This window comes from Aphelocoma coerulescens, chromosome 11 (genome assembly GCF_041296385.1).
Source record: "Aphelocoma coerulescens isolate FSJ_1873_10779 chromosome 11, UR_Acoe_1.0, whole genome shotgun sequence".
NCBI lineage: Eukaryota > Metazoa > Chordata > Aves > Passeriformes > Corvidae > Aphelocoma > Aphelocoma coerulescens.
The window spans coordinates 20498127-20515979 of record NC_091025.1 but is presented as its reverse complement, the minus strand read 5'-3'; the positions used below and the strand labels follow the sequence as shown (position 1 = coordinate 20515979).

Sequence of the window (17853 nt, the reverse complement as noted above, 5' to 3'; positions counted from 1 at the left end):
TCTACATCACAAATGCCAAAGAAAAACTGTGAACAGAATTTATAGCAGCTGGTAGTTATTCCTGAAAGAAATGCATCTAAGCCAACTGCTAATATATTTGCAGCCTAATTGCCAATATACATATATATGCTTTCATTTGCATCTAAACATTTGTCCAAACTTCAATATATTTAACAGTTATTCCTAAAGGTTGCTTTGTATTTTCATGTTTCAATGCTTCTAGGACAGATTTTCAGTTTTTAGTTTTTACAGTGGATCAGCTCTAAAATGAAATTCAGCTTTTCCTTAAGTAGTCTGATTTAGCTTTTCTTCAGCATTTCAGTTGGAGTTCCTAGTTCAAGATTACTTATCTTACTGCATAGCCTAGAATGTAAAATACTCATGTGGGGAAAAAAATATTCCAAATGGTACATTCACTATGAATATTAAACAAATTATACACCCTTATTGTTAAGATTTGAATGGTTTCAGAGAATTCCTTAAATCCTCACATCTGGCCTTGTCTGTGTTTTGCAGCTATTATGGAAGAAGGGTGTCTTAACTCCACTGTTATGTATAAAAGAAAGCAATAGGTGTAGCCTACAATAAGGACCAATGTGATGAAACTGCTCTTCTGCAAAATGAAATATTAATTTAATATCAAGTGGCACAGACAACAAAGGAGTATTCCAGATGGCTGACCACACATGATATCACGGAACGTATATTAGGGCAAATAATGAGAATTACCTACAATTTCTAATCCCTGTATCTGGCTTTAGGAAAAAAAAAAAAAAGCCAACAAACAAATAAACAAACAAAAACCCCACCAAAAAACTCCCAACCAACCAACAAAAACCAACAGTATTAACTCAATGTGTTTTTTTTAAAGGAGCAGTAGGAAGCTCAAAATAACCAGACAACAACCATTTTGAGGAACTCCTAGTATGTCAGGGAGAAAGACAGCAAGTACTGACACAAAGCAACATTCCATGCTAAAGACTATCTTCTACAATTAAAATACAGATCCACAAGTCTTATTGTCTTTTGGATCCACAGCTCCTGGTAAATACCAGAAAGTGATATTCTCACCAGCAGTAATTAAAAGTAAGAATTAACATGGTTGGAACAGTAACAGAATAGACCAATAACAAAGACTTCTACACAATAATGTTCAGGGTACAGTAATCTCTTAATAGGTTCTACAAGTTTTATTGCCTAAAATACATGAAAAATATACCAAGTTTGTATCATAAAATCAGGAGAGGATGATTCTTGATGCACTGAGACAGAAAGGCTACAACTAGTGAACTTCACAGTAAAGATTTCTGCTTCTTCCATTCAACCCTGACTTTCATATTCAGAGTAACAGATATAAAACACCACTTTATGGCAAAATCACTAAATCACTTTGTCTTGAGCAAATTAAATGCCTACATTATCCTGCAGGTAGTGCCTGTACGTGGCACTGCAGCATGCACACACTTACTGCCAGCAAGTCACGGCATGAGTTACATCACATTTTTCCTCACTTAAATAAGGGAAAGCACATGCACAAGGAGAAAATTGGGCAAGCATAATCTTCAGCAACTGAAGCTTTACACAGTCAACAACTCATTTCTCAGTCCTTGCTAGAATGAGCTTAAAGCAGAGTACAAGTTTCAGAGAGACTGCAGACACAGAATAACAACCTTGGCAAAATTTAAAGCAGAAGAATAGAAATACATTAGAAAATGTTAAGGCGAAAAGGGATGCAAAAGCAATGTTTTAATGCTGTCAGAGATTAACCAATAAACTCCCTTCTCATTACAATATCATCAAGTTAACAGATGGCAAAGCATTAACCAAACAAGAGAGTGTCAAGAACTGCTAGGAAGAACAACACAGCACACTTTACAAGACACCAGCAGATGTTCCTGATTTTGTCCAAAAAAATGCCATCACCTTTATATTCCAAAGGAATTTCACTATCTCAAACAAGATTAAAAGGCATCAAGCTAGATTTAAAACAAAACAGTACTAACGGGCTTGCTGGTATCACAGACAGCCTCCAGCAATGTTTTGACTACCTTAATGGTACTCCCTTTCCACAATTCTCTAGATTGCTGCTACGTTCTTTGAAAGCCAAAACTACCTGTACACATGGAAAATCAGACTCCTTGCTCCTTTTGATACAGTTGACAGTAAGATGGATTCTGAGAAAATAATGGACTTTAAAAGAAATCAAGCTGAAGATGACAACTGAACCTGATCTGACTGGAAAACAAGCAGGACTGTAAGAGAAGCCCCATCTGTCTGAGGGGCAGAATAGTAGAGTCCACAAGCATGAATCTGGACACAAGGTGCTGGGTATGTGATACTGGACTTCCCAGTGCTACACACAGATCATGCAGAATCAGAATAGCTCGGAGCAAGAATACAGGCCATTGGGCTTAGGATATCTGAAATAAAGTATCGAGGAGAATGTCACAGTTAGTGCGAGTAAAAGCCAAACACTGACCTACTGATTTCACCTGCTTCAAGTACACAGTCTCACTGCTCCTGCTCAGTTATTCCCACTACAGGTATTCCCAAAAGATGAACAGTTCTTTAGACTTTCTATAAATTCTACCTCAAGCAGCAGTGTCTCAATTAGACATTTAAGAGATACTATCAAGAGCTACCTGACAAAAACACAGAAAACTTGCAGTTGGTAACCTTTGCTTTATTTCTCTCTGCAAATAAAATTCTTCCTTGGAGTCAAGGGCTCTATACAGAGAGAAATGTGACTAAGGAAATGTTTACACACTGAAATCCCCAAAAGATAGTCTTGTAGCATTAAACTGATGACAAATACTCATTAGAAAGCTCTCTTCTCAAGTAAAAAGAGCACAAGAATTATAGTGGTTAAGATATTAAGTGTAATTTCTAGGTCACTATATAGAAAGTGTTCCACTCAAACACTGGTCTCAATTCAAGCTTCTTAACAAAGAAAGTTACCTACCGAATATGTCAGTAGCAGATGTTCTGCCTGTACTTTGGAAAAGCACCAATATTAGAGGGGAAACAAGTAATACCTAATATCCCACAAGAAAGTACTATAGCAAGCTCTGGAATGTGAGTAGCATGTCTCACAGCTCCCATATTAATCAGTAAGAGAAGGAGACGAAGCAGCACTGATTTTTACAGCAGCATTGGATGACCTGAACAGCTTTAAGAAGGAAGGGGATGATAACATTCCCATTTTACAACTTGTAAGGAAAGCTAAACCACAAAGAAATTAAATGAACTTGACACAACTCAATGGGCACAAAGAAAAGATAAAACCTACCCTTGTACACAGTGCCCTATCCACTACATCACGTTGCCCCTGCCAGACAAAGAAGTATCTGGTGTCCCCCAGGACTGGGGTTGTGGCTACCTGCTCTGACTGCCAGACCTCCAGCAAGGGGTACACAGCAGTAAAACACAGTCTGCCTGCTTTACAATCACATTTAGCTTTTAAGAAGCATTAATACTAATGATACATTTCTCTAACATATTTTAACAGAACAGTTGGGTTTGTTTTTTCTTTTCTGTTTATCAACAGAGACCACACTCTTTCAGAGAGTCCTTCCTGAGCACAGAGGTCACAGGGAATAAAAAACATAAGGAAAACAGTTAACATCAAGAGCTAAGAACGTGGAATTTTAGAAGTGCAAGAATAGAGGAACCACTGTAGGTATTTCACTTGAGATTTTTTTCACTGAAGCACCTTCCCAAATGCAGGGCAACAAGAAGGAGAGCTCTGCCCTCAGGCCAGGCAGTGGCACAGCAGAAGGCAGTGTGGAGGTGCAGAGTCTTGTTGGAGCACTGCTGCAAACCCCCATGGACATTTCTTTTGCTGCAGCTCACCTTCCTACCAGCAGCAGGTATTTTGTAGAAAAACACAGGGCACATCTGATAAAAAAACCCCCTTAGATTCTCTGATACTTCAAAATGTTATCAGGAGTTTCTATCACTGAACTCAGTACTCCTGGTAGCACATTACATAAAGTATAAAATAAGAAATGCCTGGTGGGAGTTATCAACATTCCCTGTCACACCACAGGAATGAGACATGCTATCTCATTCTGGGGTTTGAAGCCACATCCGGATATTAAAAAACTCGGGTAGAGCATCATCAAACAGATTTGCTTAGTGCTGGTTCTTTTCTCAATATGCCTGAATCAAAAAGAGGAGAGGAAAAAGAAGCACTTTTAACACTCGAGCATTCACTTAAAGGTGTATGCTGGTAGAGATGGCCAATCAATGGACTGATACAAATTGCTATTATGGTTTCAAGCCTTCTCAACAAGAAGCTTAAGGTGTTGAAGAAAGCAGTAAGAAAGCAAAGATTTATAAAAATAATTACTGAAGTAAAAGTCATAAAAACAACGCACATTCCTCCCAGACCAAGCAAGGCTTGTGGACAATGAGAATACTGGGACAATGACTAAAATGAGCATTTGAGAAGTCTGAGCATTTGATCAGTGCTTTTAGAGAAAATAATTGTCAGTAAAGCAGCAAGAGCAATCCAGACATTAATTATACTGAAAATGTAGTTTTTATCCACAGAGAAATTGGGCAGCAGGCCCGTGGGATTCTCACGAGGTTTAACAAGACCAAGTGCTGGAGCTGCATCTGTGTTGGGGCAATCCTCGGGACCAATCCAGGCTGGGAATGAACAGGTCAAGAGCAGCCCTGGGAGAAGGACTTGGGGATGCTGGTGGGTGAGGTGAGGGCTGGCCCTACCCCAGCTGTGTGTGCTGGGACCCAGAAACCCCTGTGCCCTGGGCTGACTCCCCAGTGTGGGCAGCAGAGCATGGTGGAATTCTTCCACTCTGCCCCACTCAGGTGAGACCCCACCTGCAGAGCTGCTGGAGAGAGTCCAGAGGAGGCAGCAGCATGATCAGAGGGCTGGGACAACTGGGATTGTTCAGCCTGCAGGGGAGAAGCTTCAGGGAGACTTAACTGCAGCCTTCCAGTGCCTGAAGGATCAACAAGAAAGATGGAGAAAGTCTACTTACAAGAGCCTGGAGTGACAGGACAAGGGGGAATGGCTTCCAACTGACAGAGGGCAGGGCTAGATGGGATACTGGGAAGAAATTCCTCCCTGTGTGGGTGCTGAGTTCCTGGCACAGGTTGCCCAGAGCTGTGGCTGCCCCATCCCTGGAAGCGTCCAAGGTCAGGCTGGATGGGGCTGTGAGCAACCTGGGACAGTGGAAGGTGTCCCTGCCCATGGTGGGGGGTTGGAACTCAATGACCTTGAAGGTCCCTTCCAACCCAAGCCATTCTGTGATTCTGTAACATACAATAATAAATGAATGGGGGACAAGAAATGGAAATCACTGTACCAGGGAGAGAACTGGAATCATGGAAAATAAGCAGCCTGGAGAATTACACAAGTAAGTCTCGTCAATCAAAAGCCCAGCTTTATTGTGCAGTTTTGAAAGGATCAGATGAAGGGTAAAGCAACAGATGTTCTATCTGAATAATAGTAAAATATTTGACAAAAATCTTTCTCAAGACTGTTTACTTTCCAAAATCAACTCAAATTGGCTTGGACAGAAACACTACAATGTAACCTGAAACCAAATGACTAGTCATAATAAAAAATGGAAAAGCCTAAAGCAGAAAATAAAAATAAATAAATAGATAAAAAGATGAGCATTCCCCGGGGTGGGAAACCCTCCAACTGCCACTGAAAAGTGCTGTGTCAATTTAGACTGATGTTCCCAGAAGTTAAAGCAATAAACAGAAATGGACTGCAAGTCTTGATTAGTGGGATAGTGGAAAGATTGAAATTAGTTCTGACACTACTCAGAAAGAGAAGCAGAACTGAGTATGTTTGAGATCCACAGAGGACATTTCCAGATGGTAACAAACCTTTCAGATAAACTGCAATGCTAATTGGTACAGAACAGTAGAAGATGACCTAAAGTGATTAAAACCTAGGGGTTTTTTTAAAAAGCAAAATAAAGATTCAGTGGGTACTGGGAAGGCAAAAATTACAGTAAAAGACCAAACTGAAAGACACAGAAAAAGAAAAGCGTATTTCATTTTAGAGAAAAAATTACAATAAAAAATAGCAGGAGATGGCAAATCAGTTTGGAAGGTAAAACCAAAGAACACAGCCTGCTCTGGAGCAGGCTGTAGATAAGAGGACCTGTATGCTCCACATTAATAAAACTCCTGTAGAAGACATCCTTCACTCCTGCAAAATGTACATCAAGAAGAGCAATTAAGGTAATCTGCAGTTCATTCCCTATAACCCCCCACACACTGCACTATCTTTCCAAAGAGCTGTCTCCACTGTCAGCTTCCCTTCCACACACCTTGCAGTCTCATTGCCACACCAAGAGGAATTAGTGCACCCGTCTCCGTCGCCATGATACAGTCACATAAACATACCATGCTGTGCACAACTTAATACTCACAGTTATTCAAAATACAAATGCCACAAAATCTCACCAATCTCCATTAAGAAGAAGAGATCAAGAAATCAATTTCTTAGCTTCTAATTTTCACAGTCACAAAAAGTCTCTAAGAAAAGAAAGGTAAAAGCCCCCACAGACTGAGAGGCTACTTTCTTTTACAAAAGTGCTAAGGGGAAAAAAGCGAACAAACAAAAAACCCCAACCATATACTTCTGTACTTTTTTCAAAAGGCAGTAAAACTACTCAGCTTTGCCAATGTCAGTCAAGTGAAATCACCAAAACCAAAGGTTGATTTAGGTTGTAACCTACTTAAAATTTATGACAGTGTTTTAAAGAGCTTCATTAGGTCACAGAAATAAATTTGCAGCTCCAAGTGCTACTCCAAGGTTCAACTTTGAACACAGAGACAACTTTCAGTCAAATTAATGGAAAAACATTACTTATAGTGGGTGCAATGCTGGATTAAAGCTGCAATACTTACCAATCATCCAGCAGAGCTTCAGAGAAAGCACAGGAAATTGCACAGGAAATTAGGCACCACAATACTATTTTACTGTTCGAAGCCATTAATACATTTAATATGTACTTCAAATGTTAGAGCATGAAATGGTTAAATATTTTTTGTCTTCCATTAAAAACACTCTATGTGCAAAGGATATTAAGTTATTTTGGCATGCTCTCCACATAAAGCAGATGCTGTACAGCATGTTTTACTTTATAAAATACCTTTAATCAGCACACTGACTAGTACTGTCATTTATAATTAAGGAGGTAAATAGCAGGTGCAGCATTTATTAGCAAAATTGAAGTCTTTGTGAAGACATGCAGTCATACCAACTCAATGCTTTCTAGGAACAGAAATGATTGCTAACAGCTTTCTTGCACCACAAACTTGACTAGGTAAGACTGTACCAAGAAAGAGGGGCATTTACAAAACAGTTACACTTCTGAAGCCTTCACAATCCTGTATTACTGGACTCATTTCTTAAACTCTTTCTTCTAAAGTTAAAAATAGAAAAATATTCTGGAGCAGAAAAGCCACCCACTAAGCTCAGAGTCACTCTCAGAGTCTGTGTGTCTGCCTTACAAATAACGGAGGGACAGGGGCAGAGGTACAAGTCAAGAGACAGGCAAAGTGCTTCTCTTACTGGTTGGTTTTTCCAGCCAACAAGTAAGAAATTGGCTGGCCCAGCATCTGGAGAAATGCCCACACCCATAATTTAAAAACAGAGCAACGTTGTTGCGATCCCTTCCATGAACACAGGACCACCAGTCCTCCAACTACCCTCATAACAATTCTGCAACTGCCACCTTAAAAGGCTGTGGATTTTTTGGAGAAGGTCCATAGTCTGCGAGTTAAATTAAATCTTCCTTTAAAAAACGCAGAGGAGGTTCTTTTAGCTTGAAGGACTTCTGAAAGGTAACCTTACAACTATTTACAAATCTTCAGAGCAGACACATTCAGCATGAAGCCCTACGAGATCGGTAACACTTACACAGTGGTAGTCACCCTCAACACCAGTACTGCTTAGTGCAGGTCTGTGAGCTCACCCCAGCCCATCTCCATGTCCACCTGTTCTGCAGAGCTCCCAGTCACCACCTCAGCAGTCAGCACCACTCATAAAAACAAGTGCAGTGGTGAGGCTGGAAAAATTGCAGTGTTCATGGTCTCATTTGTAAACTTATGGTCTGCTGATCTCCAAGCTAAACACTCTCAGACACTGCACTAGCTTTGGCCAAACTAAGACTGCAATCTGAATGGAGTCAAAAAGACCCATTTTTGTATTACTTCAAGGTAAAAAGATTAACCCCTCTGAAGGACACATTATCCATGCTATGCTTCAAAAGCAACTCAAATATGTGTTCTTCAGAAGTGAAGGTATAACAGTAAAGAGCCTTTTGCATTAATTTTTAGAGAATGTGTTTCTGCCTAAATTCACAGATTCCCACATCTGTCTTAAATAGAAAGCAGTATAAACACCGGGCAAAGCAACTCCATCCTGTGCTATGAACTAGCAGACCAGCTGCAGACCTCTGTAAGACACCAACCTCACAAATACCACGCAACACATTACACTGATTTCTGCTTCCCTGATAGTAAATGACTGTTTCTTCAGTGGGTAGATAGCACCTTCCACAGGTACAGCAGTAAGCACTTCCAAGGCAAACTGCAGTAGATAAACTGCAGTGGATGGAAGGCATACTTACTTGTGTTTCTTTCAGTGCTAATTTTGACTTAAAATTGAATCTTCTGGGAAGGAACACAATCCCTAGCTGTGTGCAGTACCCACTGCCAACCAAGTTACGAAGCAGAACCGCTACTGACTCACAAAGGAGTTATTCATCCATCCCCCTTCTGACAAGCAGAAAAAGTACATGACCACGGCTGACAGAAGAGAAAACAAGATTAAAACAGAGGGATTCAGGAAGGGTAAGGAGAAGAATTTAGAAAACAACAAAGACCATTTGTTATACTCTGCAAGAGGACACAACGACAATAAACCACTTTTAACTAGACGTGTAATTCTGCAAATGGACAGATAACAAGTGCTGCACTGTTGTGGTATCCTGCAGTGGTAGGGAGGAGAAGGGAGATCCAGCAGGCAGGAATTGTGCAGCAAGACTCCTTTATTTAATTATTTTACAACTCTTTTATAGACTTTTTTCTTCATAGTCTAATTGGTCAAAGGATCAGCCACCCCTTGGGGTGATTGGCTAAAATCCTAAAACATCCATTGTCAAAATATTTTCCTACTGTACTATAAACAAAGCTTTTGCAAGGTCACAGGTGTTCATAGCTTATAGAACTCTACTAATATCTTCCGTGAGAGAGAAAAATATCTCACGGGACTGGAAAGAAGCAAGAAAAAATTCTTGCTAGCAGCATATTTGTATCCACACTGCACAAACAAATCAAGAAGGCCACTAATTATAAACACCATAATATTTTGCTTGAGATTGCAAAATGAGATGCTAAAATTTCAGTAATATTTTTAAGCTTTTTTAGATTAGGCACAATTAGTGCAGGTATGAAATAGCTGTTTTGAACTAGCAAAAGAGAACTTAAGGTAGGAAAAAACTTTGTAAGTGGGAACAAGCACCAAGTGGGAACAGATTTGAGAGTACACATGGGGGTTACAGAACCTGCCATCCCAGACAGGTGCGGCTTGCAGCTAAAATATTTCAGACAGCGGTATGCAGATTTTTATGCCATCACCATTTCAGCCCCCAGACAGGTCTGAGACAGTGATATTCATGTAAGCTCTCTGAGAAGACAGCAGCCATGCCCTACCATATGGTCTGGCACAGTTCAACACATGGGATCAGTTACAACTGTTTTCCTTTTCCCAAAATTAGCATTAAATATAAGTGATAGCTTCAATTAGAAGTGAAGCATCTTATCAAAAGTGTAAATTAGAAGCAATCCAGTGCTCTGAGACAATGTAACTGATAAAAAAAATTTACAGTTTGGTAGAGGGTATAAATACAATTAAGACTGAGAAAATAAATGAATGCATAAATAAATCAATTCCTCCACTACTGTGGCACTGTGCAGTATTTACTACCCAGGTGGATGGAGAGATGTTTATGGCATACTCATAGAATAGCACTAAAATCACATTTCCCAGTCTGTGAGTTCATTTTAAAAAAATATATCAGAGAGGATAAACTATCTTAGCCATTCAAAAAGCTTCATTAGCTAAGGCTGCTGCAAACTGGCAAAGCAGCTTGAAAAAGCCTGCTTTATTATTTATCTTCCTTGGGCTTAACACAAGATACTGACTTTTCTTTATGGTTCACCTTCCTCTCAGAGATACCATGAGATTCATGGGTTCCAATTCTAAGGGTACTGTTTCCCAAACGGTGGCAGATCATTCCATATCAGATGATCACTATCAACTGATCATGTTTTGTATCTCTGTATGTATCACTCTATGTACATATCATTCACACTGCATTATTTGGTAGAACCTGATTAAATGACATAGCACTGGAGCTCTACAGACAGTTACATCCAATGAAGTACTCAGATACACTGGAATGTAGTTAAAAGATAGGTCTTACTTTCCCATCCAAACAGCATAGCTTTCAGGGAGTTGTGGAACAAAAAGCATACATCTTCCAGTATCAACATCTACTGCTCCAAAGCAGCCTGCTTCAGTTACTCCAAAAGTCCAGTGAAAGTAAGATTCCTAGGTTAAAACAAAATATATTCTTAGAAGAAAGACCTCACCTCTACCAGCTCTAAAAATGCACTACAGTACATATTAATTTCTATTTCTACATATCTGGAAGAGGTCTCTCTTGCTTTTGGAGGGGAAGAAGGGGTTTAGGTCTAAACCTTTTCAGACTGTTTAGTTTTAGGTTAGAATACAAATCTCTTTGTTGGCAACTGGAAAGGATCAGAGATTAATAAGCTACCATAAGCAGGTTAACTCAGCACAATAAACACACACTACACATTAAAATACATTCTTCCAATTTAGAATTAGGGAATGTATTATCAGGGAGAAACAATCACGTCACAAGAGACAAGGCAAAAGCAGAGTGCAGCTTCATTGGGTTGCAATAGCAGAGTGCTGAAGTGAAAATCCAGCCTTCCCTAGAGAAGAGGAAGCTGCACTAGGAACAGCCCTTAGCCAAGAGTTATTTTAAGAACAAGCAAGCAAACAACAAAACACCTAACAACACAGGATTTAAGTTTGGGAAGGACAGACATATGCTCTAGTGCCCTGAAAGGTGCCTCTCCTCTAAAACCAGACTAATAACTACATTAAGATATGCACTATCTAAAGTAGAATTTACTGAGTTTGTTTCTTCATAACATACAACAGCTCGATTAAATTCACAAAACAAAGTGCTGCAGAAACCATGCAGGATATGGGATATCCATCATTTGAGTTCTTTTACACCAACATCCCCAGAACTTGTTAAGCTCTATTTGTGACAGAAGAACACATGGGCACATAAGAGTCTAATTTAAGAAGACACATTGTAAATTCCAAGAGGTAGGCCGCTGTTTTATAAAACCATAAATATACTTTTCTATTAATTAACTCAGATTAGGTTGTTGTTTCTGTCGCAGACAAGATTGAAAGAATGAAAAAATATTCCACTGCTGTCTTCAAGGTTAGATTCAAACACTCATGAGCAGTAAGGCCTTAAACAGGTTTAGGCCCTTTAAACCAGATGAGCCTGCACTAAAGCAATGAAAGTGAGAACAACTCAAAGCTGAAGAAGCAATGCTATAAAGAAGCCCAATTATTTAAGTGAAGCAAGACAATGCACATCTGAGAGATAAAGGGAAAAGAATTTTAAATAATTTAAAAATTCATGCAGTTGAAGAGAGTTTCTCAATTTGAAGTTTTGATTCAGCTCTTACCTGACGAAACACGATACCAGTATCAGTGCAGTATCTCTGGGTTTCTTCTCCACCCTGCAGCACAACAATTGAATTCTTCTGGACATCCTTATTCTGTCTCAGGCGTTCACACAGTCGTCTTCTGTTCAAGGCAAAGAGCGCTACAGGCACTTTCAAAGTCTCATTCCCCAGCCAAAAGGAGGGTCTAGAAGAGATTTTTTTTAATTGACAATGGCAAAGACAGTGGTTAGCACAATTTAGATGCACGATGTTCATTATTTTAGTTTAGTTCAACGCTACTAACAAGAGGCTCATCACTTAAGGAGAAGAGAGGTCGTACACATGCATGGCTCGCAAGCAGCCATCAAACACTGCTCACACAAGTACCAAAGGAAAAAGATGGCAACAGCAGACATGGCTGGCTGCAGCTACAACCCACAGCACGTGACTCATTACATCCCTGTAGGCAACACAACACAAAGTGACTACAGCCTGTGTCAGCTGAGGAGAGGCAAAGCAGGAGGGAAGAAAATTAGTTCTGAGTTGCTGAAAACAGAAGTGGAAGTTTACATTAAGTCTAGCAAACTTCAGCAAGTCCTTCTGGAAAACTTTCAGTAGCTGAAACAGGGAGTGGAGAGAAAAGATGATGGATAGCAGACACAGGACAACAGCATTTCCCATACTCACACAGGATCTGCCAATCTCTTTTCTATGTATGTGTGTTTATTCTTGCATGCACATAAGCAGCTTCAGCAGGTGACTGAACACAAACACATGGCCACAGGAGCATGTACTGGGTACCACCACTTGTCCCTAAGGCAGCTCAAATGTGCTGAGGCAGCCCAGAAAGTTTCTGAAAGATTGTACTCAACGGAGCTGCAGCTGTGAGAATACAGTTTAAAACCAGAGAGCTTGCTGTTATTAAGTAATTTCAGATGTTGAAAGTACTTCAAGACTATATGGCTGATTCATTCACATTTGTTTCAGATCCATAAGTGCACTTTTTGGAGCTTTACCAGTAGAAACACCATAGCTTTTGTAGGATATGAAGCAAAGGGAGGAGTTTAACCAGATGATACAAGAAGAATCTAAAAGCAGTTTGTTTTGGGGGTGGGTTTTTATGCTTAATATAGCAAAGCTGTGCTTTGGAGCTTCAGTATTAGAGATGATCAATAAAATTTATTCATAAAATCCTGTGATTTAAGTCCAGTTTGTCCCTCAATCTCAGCTTCTCCAAGACTGACTGGATGGTCACTTTCTATCAGCTATGCTTTACAGGAGATGCCAGAAGGGTGCAGTTAACTTGGTACTATGTTAAGATGACAAGAAATGAACCAACCACCAAAGGACTTAACCTCAGAGGAGCAAAGCTCCACATCTTAATTATTATATAGCTTTCATAGGCAATCTGAAAGGTAACCTTTGATTTATAGCTGCATAACCTCCTACAAGACTTTATCAACCTCAGAAATGTAAACGCTATAATTTCTTACTGCAGACACAGCATAAAAGAGCTAATAAAATATTATATTTTACTTGCTTATAACTACTTGATATAACAGCGTAAGTAATTTTAGATGGGAAAAGACTGCTCTTGCTAATCCAATTTTCAAATTATCTGCTTAGAAGTTCAGCTGATGGTGCACAAAACCCAAATGTGTTTATTTTTATTCCTCCCCACATACACCTGACAACCCAGCACCAAGGCAGGTGATCATCAGAAGGGCTGCAGTCTACCTACTGCAGCACATCCACATAGCCCAGAAGAACAGCACAAGCTTTTGTTTTGGGGTACCCATGCCCATAGGAAGAAGGAAGCAAGTTCATAAAATCCTAGCAAAAGCTACCAGAAGTTTTGAGTCAGATAGCGAACCTTAAACTAAAAAGAGGCAAGGCTTTCCAGGTACAAAGCTGTGGCTCAGTAATTCAGCAATGTACAAGAGGCTGAAAACGCTGTTCTCCAAGCATGATCATCTCTTGAAGTACATGCAAGGGCCTAGAAATCATATGCTCACCTTAAGGGACATTTATAAAAGGGAGGAGAGAACATCATCAGATACCCTTATACCATATGTTGCTCTTAGATTTTTGTATCTGCTGATTTAAAAAAAAAAAAACAAACAGGCAGAGGTTGTAGCACAGCCTGTCTCATGTTTTGCTTCAAAGGAAGGAAAAAAGTCACCTTCATTGCAAGTTTACTTGCTTCACAAGTTTGGGGATCTTCTTCTGTGATTTAAAAAAAAAAGAAAAGAAGAGAGAACTCTGACCTCTCTCCTCCAGGCCTATTCCTACCCTCTGGAGCTCATAGGAAGCAGCTACAAAGGCACATTTTTATCTCCCTTAAGTCTACTATTAATGCTTTTATTACACTTAAAACCTTTGACAATCCACATGAGAATCAAGGAGAAATAATTATGTCAGGCAGCAATTCCTACCAGTAGTTTTACTAAGCCACTTTAAGTGTGCTTTTTACTGGGATCTTAATGCTAAAGCTAAAGTGCATTCTAGTGCAAAATGAAAGTTCTTCTGCACGTTTTCTCTAAGTGAAAGCATGTTCTTCCTTGGACATAACAGATCCCACCTTCCTTGTCTGATATGATGCCACAGTATAAATCCACAGCAGAACATGGCCTCTGCAGTTGTTTTAGCCTGGCACAGTTTCTTTAGGGGCATGGCCTTGGTCCCTGTTTTAAGGCTGCTGCAGAAATCACAACAACAGAGCAGGCTGGACCCTGCAGAAAGGGCTGCAGGGCCCGAGGGCTGGGCTGAGTGTTGCTGCAACTCCTGCTCTTTTCTCAGGTTCTCTGCTGAGCACCCATGTTAACTCATACCTCAGACAGCAGGAGCTTGCCAGGCAATACACCTACCTTCACAACTAGAATTCTGCAGAGAAAACCAGCTAGGTTTTAGAGAGAATATTCAGCTTAGAGGAGTTTGCTTCCTCCACAGCTCTTGTTCTCTTTTTTCCTCCTGCAACCACCCAGATGGCACCTGCATGGATGGACTGACAACATGGCAGAACACCACAGGTGCTGCTTTGCCTGAAGAGGTCCAGTCACTTGGCACACATGAACCATGCATGAGCTTTCCACAGCTAACACGGAGAGCTCTTTTCAGAGGCAATACTGAATTCAAGTCTTACAAAAAGGTGTATGGCTGTACACCTGGCTTTCCATGGCAAATAAAAATTGGGAAAGAGAACTCTCATAATACTCAAGATCACAAGAAAAAAATGTCACACACAGGACTGGCTGTTCAATAACTTGTCAAAAATTGAATGGGTACACATATGTAACTGCCTCACAAATTTATAAACCCTAGAAATACACATGCAATTACAGTGTAAGCAGTGTAAAACTATGTTATTTGCCTTGGAACAAAACTGCCACAAAGTTCTCTCTAGAGAAGAAACTACAAGCTTTTCATTTTGGTCCATGATCTCTAATCACTCAGTTATATCCCACAAGACACACATATCACAGAATCATAGAATGGGTTGGAACAGACCTTAAAGATCATCTCATCCCAAGCCCCTGTCATGGGCAAGGACACCTCCCACTAGACCAGGCTGCCCAAGGCCTTGCACAGCCTGGCTTTGAACACTGCCAGAGCTGGGGCATCCACAACCTCCCTGGGCAACCTGTTTCAGTATCTTACCACTCTTACAGTTAAGAATATCTTCCTAATATCTGGCCTAAATTTCCCCTCTTTCAGTTTCTACCCATTACTCCTTGCCCTATCACTGCAGTTCCTGATGAACAGTCCCTCTCCAGCTTCCCTGTAGTCCCTTCAGATACTGGAAGGTGCTTTGAGTATACACACAACCTTCCCTTCTCCAGGCTAAACAGCCCACATTTTCTCAGCTTGTCTTCTCAGGAGAGGCACTTCAGTCCTCTGATCAACTTTGTAGCCTCCTCTCGACTTGCTTCAGCAGAATTATCAGAATTGAATTAATACAACACATTGGCCAGTCTTTTAAGGTCGGTTTCTTCTGTTAGCACAAGAACTCTCCATCTCCAGCCACAAACTCAACCCAAAACTTTCATGTAAAGTTACACATTTGATAAAGAAGTGTATTTGGTACAAGCATTGCTTTGTAGTCCATGCCTCTTTGAAGTTATGCAAGCTTCTGCAAATAAACCTTAGCCAGTGTAAAAGTGGATACTTGCAAGAACAAAACAGGACAAGAGAAGCTCAGCTTCACTTTTTCTCCAGTCTGGTACCAGCATTCAACCACTGCTCAGTCTGGTAAAGGCCTCCCACAGTAGCTGACAGTTTCCTGCTGGCTGTCACATACAATTTTTATGATCACTTAGGCCCAAGCTCACAGACAAGCTCTTTTATTTTATTATACTGCGAGTGAAATATAGCTAGGAACATTAAACTACATCTGTTTCTTTAAAGGATAATTTTCTTTTGCCTGGAGCTGCTGATTTTCAATACTTATTTCAGAAGTTTTGTATTTTCAGAGAGCTTACATTTTGGTGCTATATGATCCATCTAACATTTTGGATGTGTTGTAAAGCAACCACCAGAACACACTGGTAATCAAAAATCCTATTTTATTTCTGGTTTTCCTACCATTTTTCAGTTAACCTTTTGTACTTCTGGGTTTTTTAAGCAGAAGATTCATGGGTCTGCCATTTCTGTTCTACTGAGATCCCACAGAGAGGATCCAGATTTCAATGAACATGAGAAACCACTGAAACTACTTTTCAGTAAATTATCACTTATTTACTGAGTGGGCCTTATTTATTTGTTTGTTTTGAGCAACACATTCATCAACATCAACGTGAAGCCTAAACAATTTCCAATGCTGTTTCCACATCCCATATGTGAAGCGCAAGAGGCCCATGCTATAACAGCAGCACGAGGAAATAGGCGATACAACCAAACAGTAAAAGCAACTACGGCTGTTCAAGATATAAAGTGGGTATTTTCTTCACGGCCAACTCAGTGCCCCTTGTAAAGCTGACAGCTTGAAGTCCCGGCGCCGCTCCATGTCCCTCCGACCTCGCAGGCGCAGGGGGCCCCGGGCAGGTGCTGCGGGGCAGGGAACGCCCGCACAGCGCTGGGGGACACCAGGCCCGGCCGGGACCCGCAGGGCAGCGCCGCCCCCAGAGCCCCGGGCCACAGCCCAGCCCCAGCGTGACCCGTGCTTGGTAACTACGGAAACTGCCCCCTCCGTTTTGATACACTTGTAATGGCACCTTCTTACAGCACTGGAAGAAATGGCTGACTTTCGCTATAAAATGTGGGAGAATGTGCTATGTAATCCAAGCCACCTTTAAGCATCACTTCCAAACCTAAGACAACTTAAAGGATAACCCACCGCTAGGGACGAGGCACTGCGAGCCGACCCGCCCGTGGGACCCCTCACAGCTCTCTCACCGCCCCGCGCAAACCCCGAAATCTTTTCGGGGAACCCCGGCTCCAACGCACGCAGCCCGGCGCCAGCCTTATGCCCTGCCTGCCCGACCCCCGGCCCAGCGGGTCCCCCGCGAGTCCCCGCCGGCCGCGCCGTGCCGGGCCGTGCCCCTCGCAGGGAGCGGGGTGCCGGGGGTGCCGGGGGTGCCGGGTCCGGCGCGCACTCACCCCGCCGCCGCAGCCATGTTCCCTCGCCGGCCCTGCGCGGTCACGTGGCGGCGGCGCCTCGGCGCGGGGCGGGAGCGGCCCCGCCGCGCTGCCCTCACGGCCGCCCCGCCCCGTCCCGTCCCGCCCCGCGCTGCCCTCACGGCCGCCCCGCGCTGCCCTCACGGCCGCCCCGCCCCGCCCCGCCCCGCGCTGCCCTCACGGCCGCGCTGCCCTCACGGCCGCCCCGCGCTGCCCTCACGGCCGCCCCGCCCCGCTCCGCCTCGCGCCGCCGCACGCCGAGTTACCGCCGCACCGGGACACCTTGAGCGGGGGTGCGGGACCCTCTGTGGCTGTCCCGGCCCTCTCCGTGTGTGCTGGCTTCTACGAAAGAACTCCAGCCCTCGAAGCCAATATAACATAATGTAAATACAACCTTTCACAGCGATTGCTGCCCTACCACTGACCTCTCCTAAATAAACGGTTGCTCAGAAATCCACTTAA

At 42.0% G+C, this 17853-nt stretch overlaps 1 protein-coding gene across 1 annotated transcript in view; it reads right to left on the bottom strand.

Annotated features, from left to right (window-relative positions):
* The window catches only part of PEPD (peptidase D), a 144991-nt gene extending 127514 nt beyond the window's left edge, over nt 1-17477 (bottom strand). Inside the window, exons 1-3 of the mRNA XM_069026486.1 lie at nt 17374-17477; nt 11800-11983; nt 10482-10609 (exon numbers count right to left, since the gene is read on the bottom strand). Of these exons, the coding sequence (XP_068882587.1) occupies nt 10482-10609; nt 11800-11983; nt 17374-17390 (329 nt within the window). The 5' untranslated portion in view covers nt 17391-17477. The remainder of the gene's footprint in view (nt 1-10481; nt 10610-11799; nt 11984-17373) is intronic.
* Between the last annotated feature and the right edge of the window lie 376 nt (nt 17478-17853).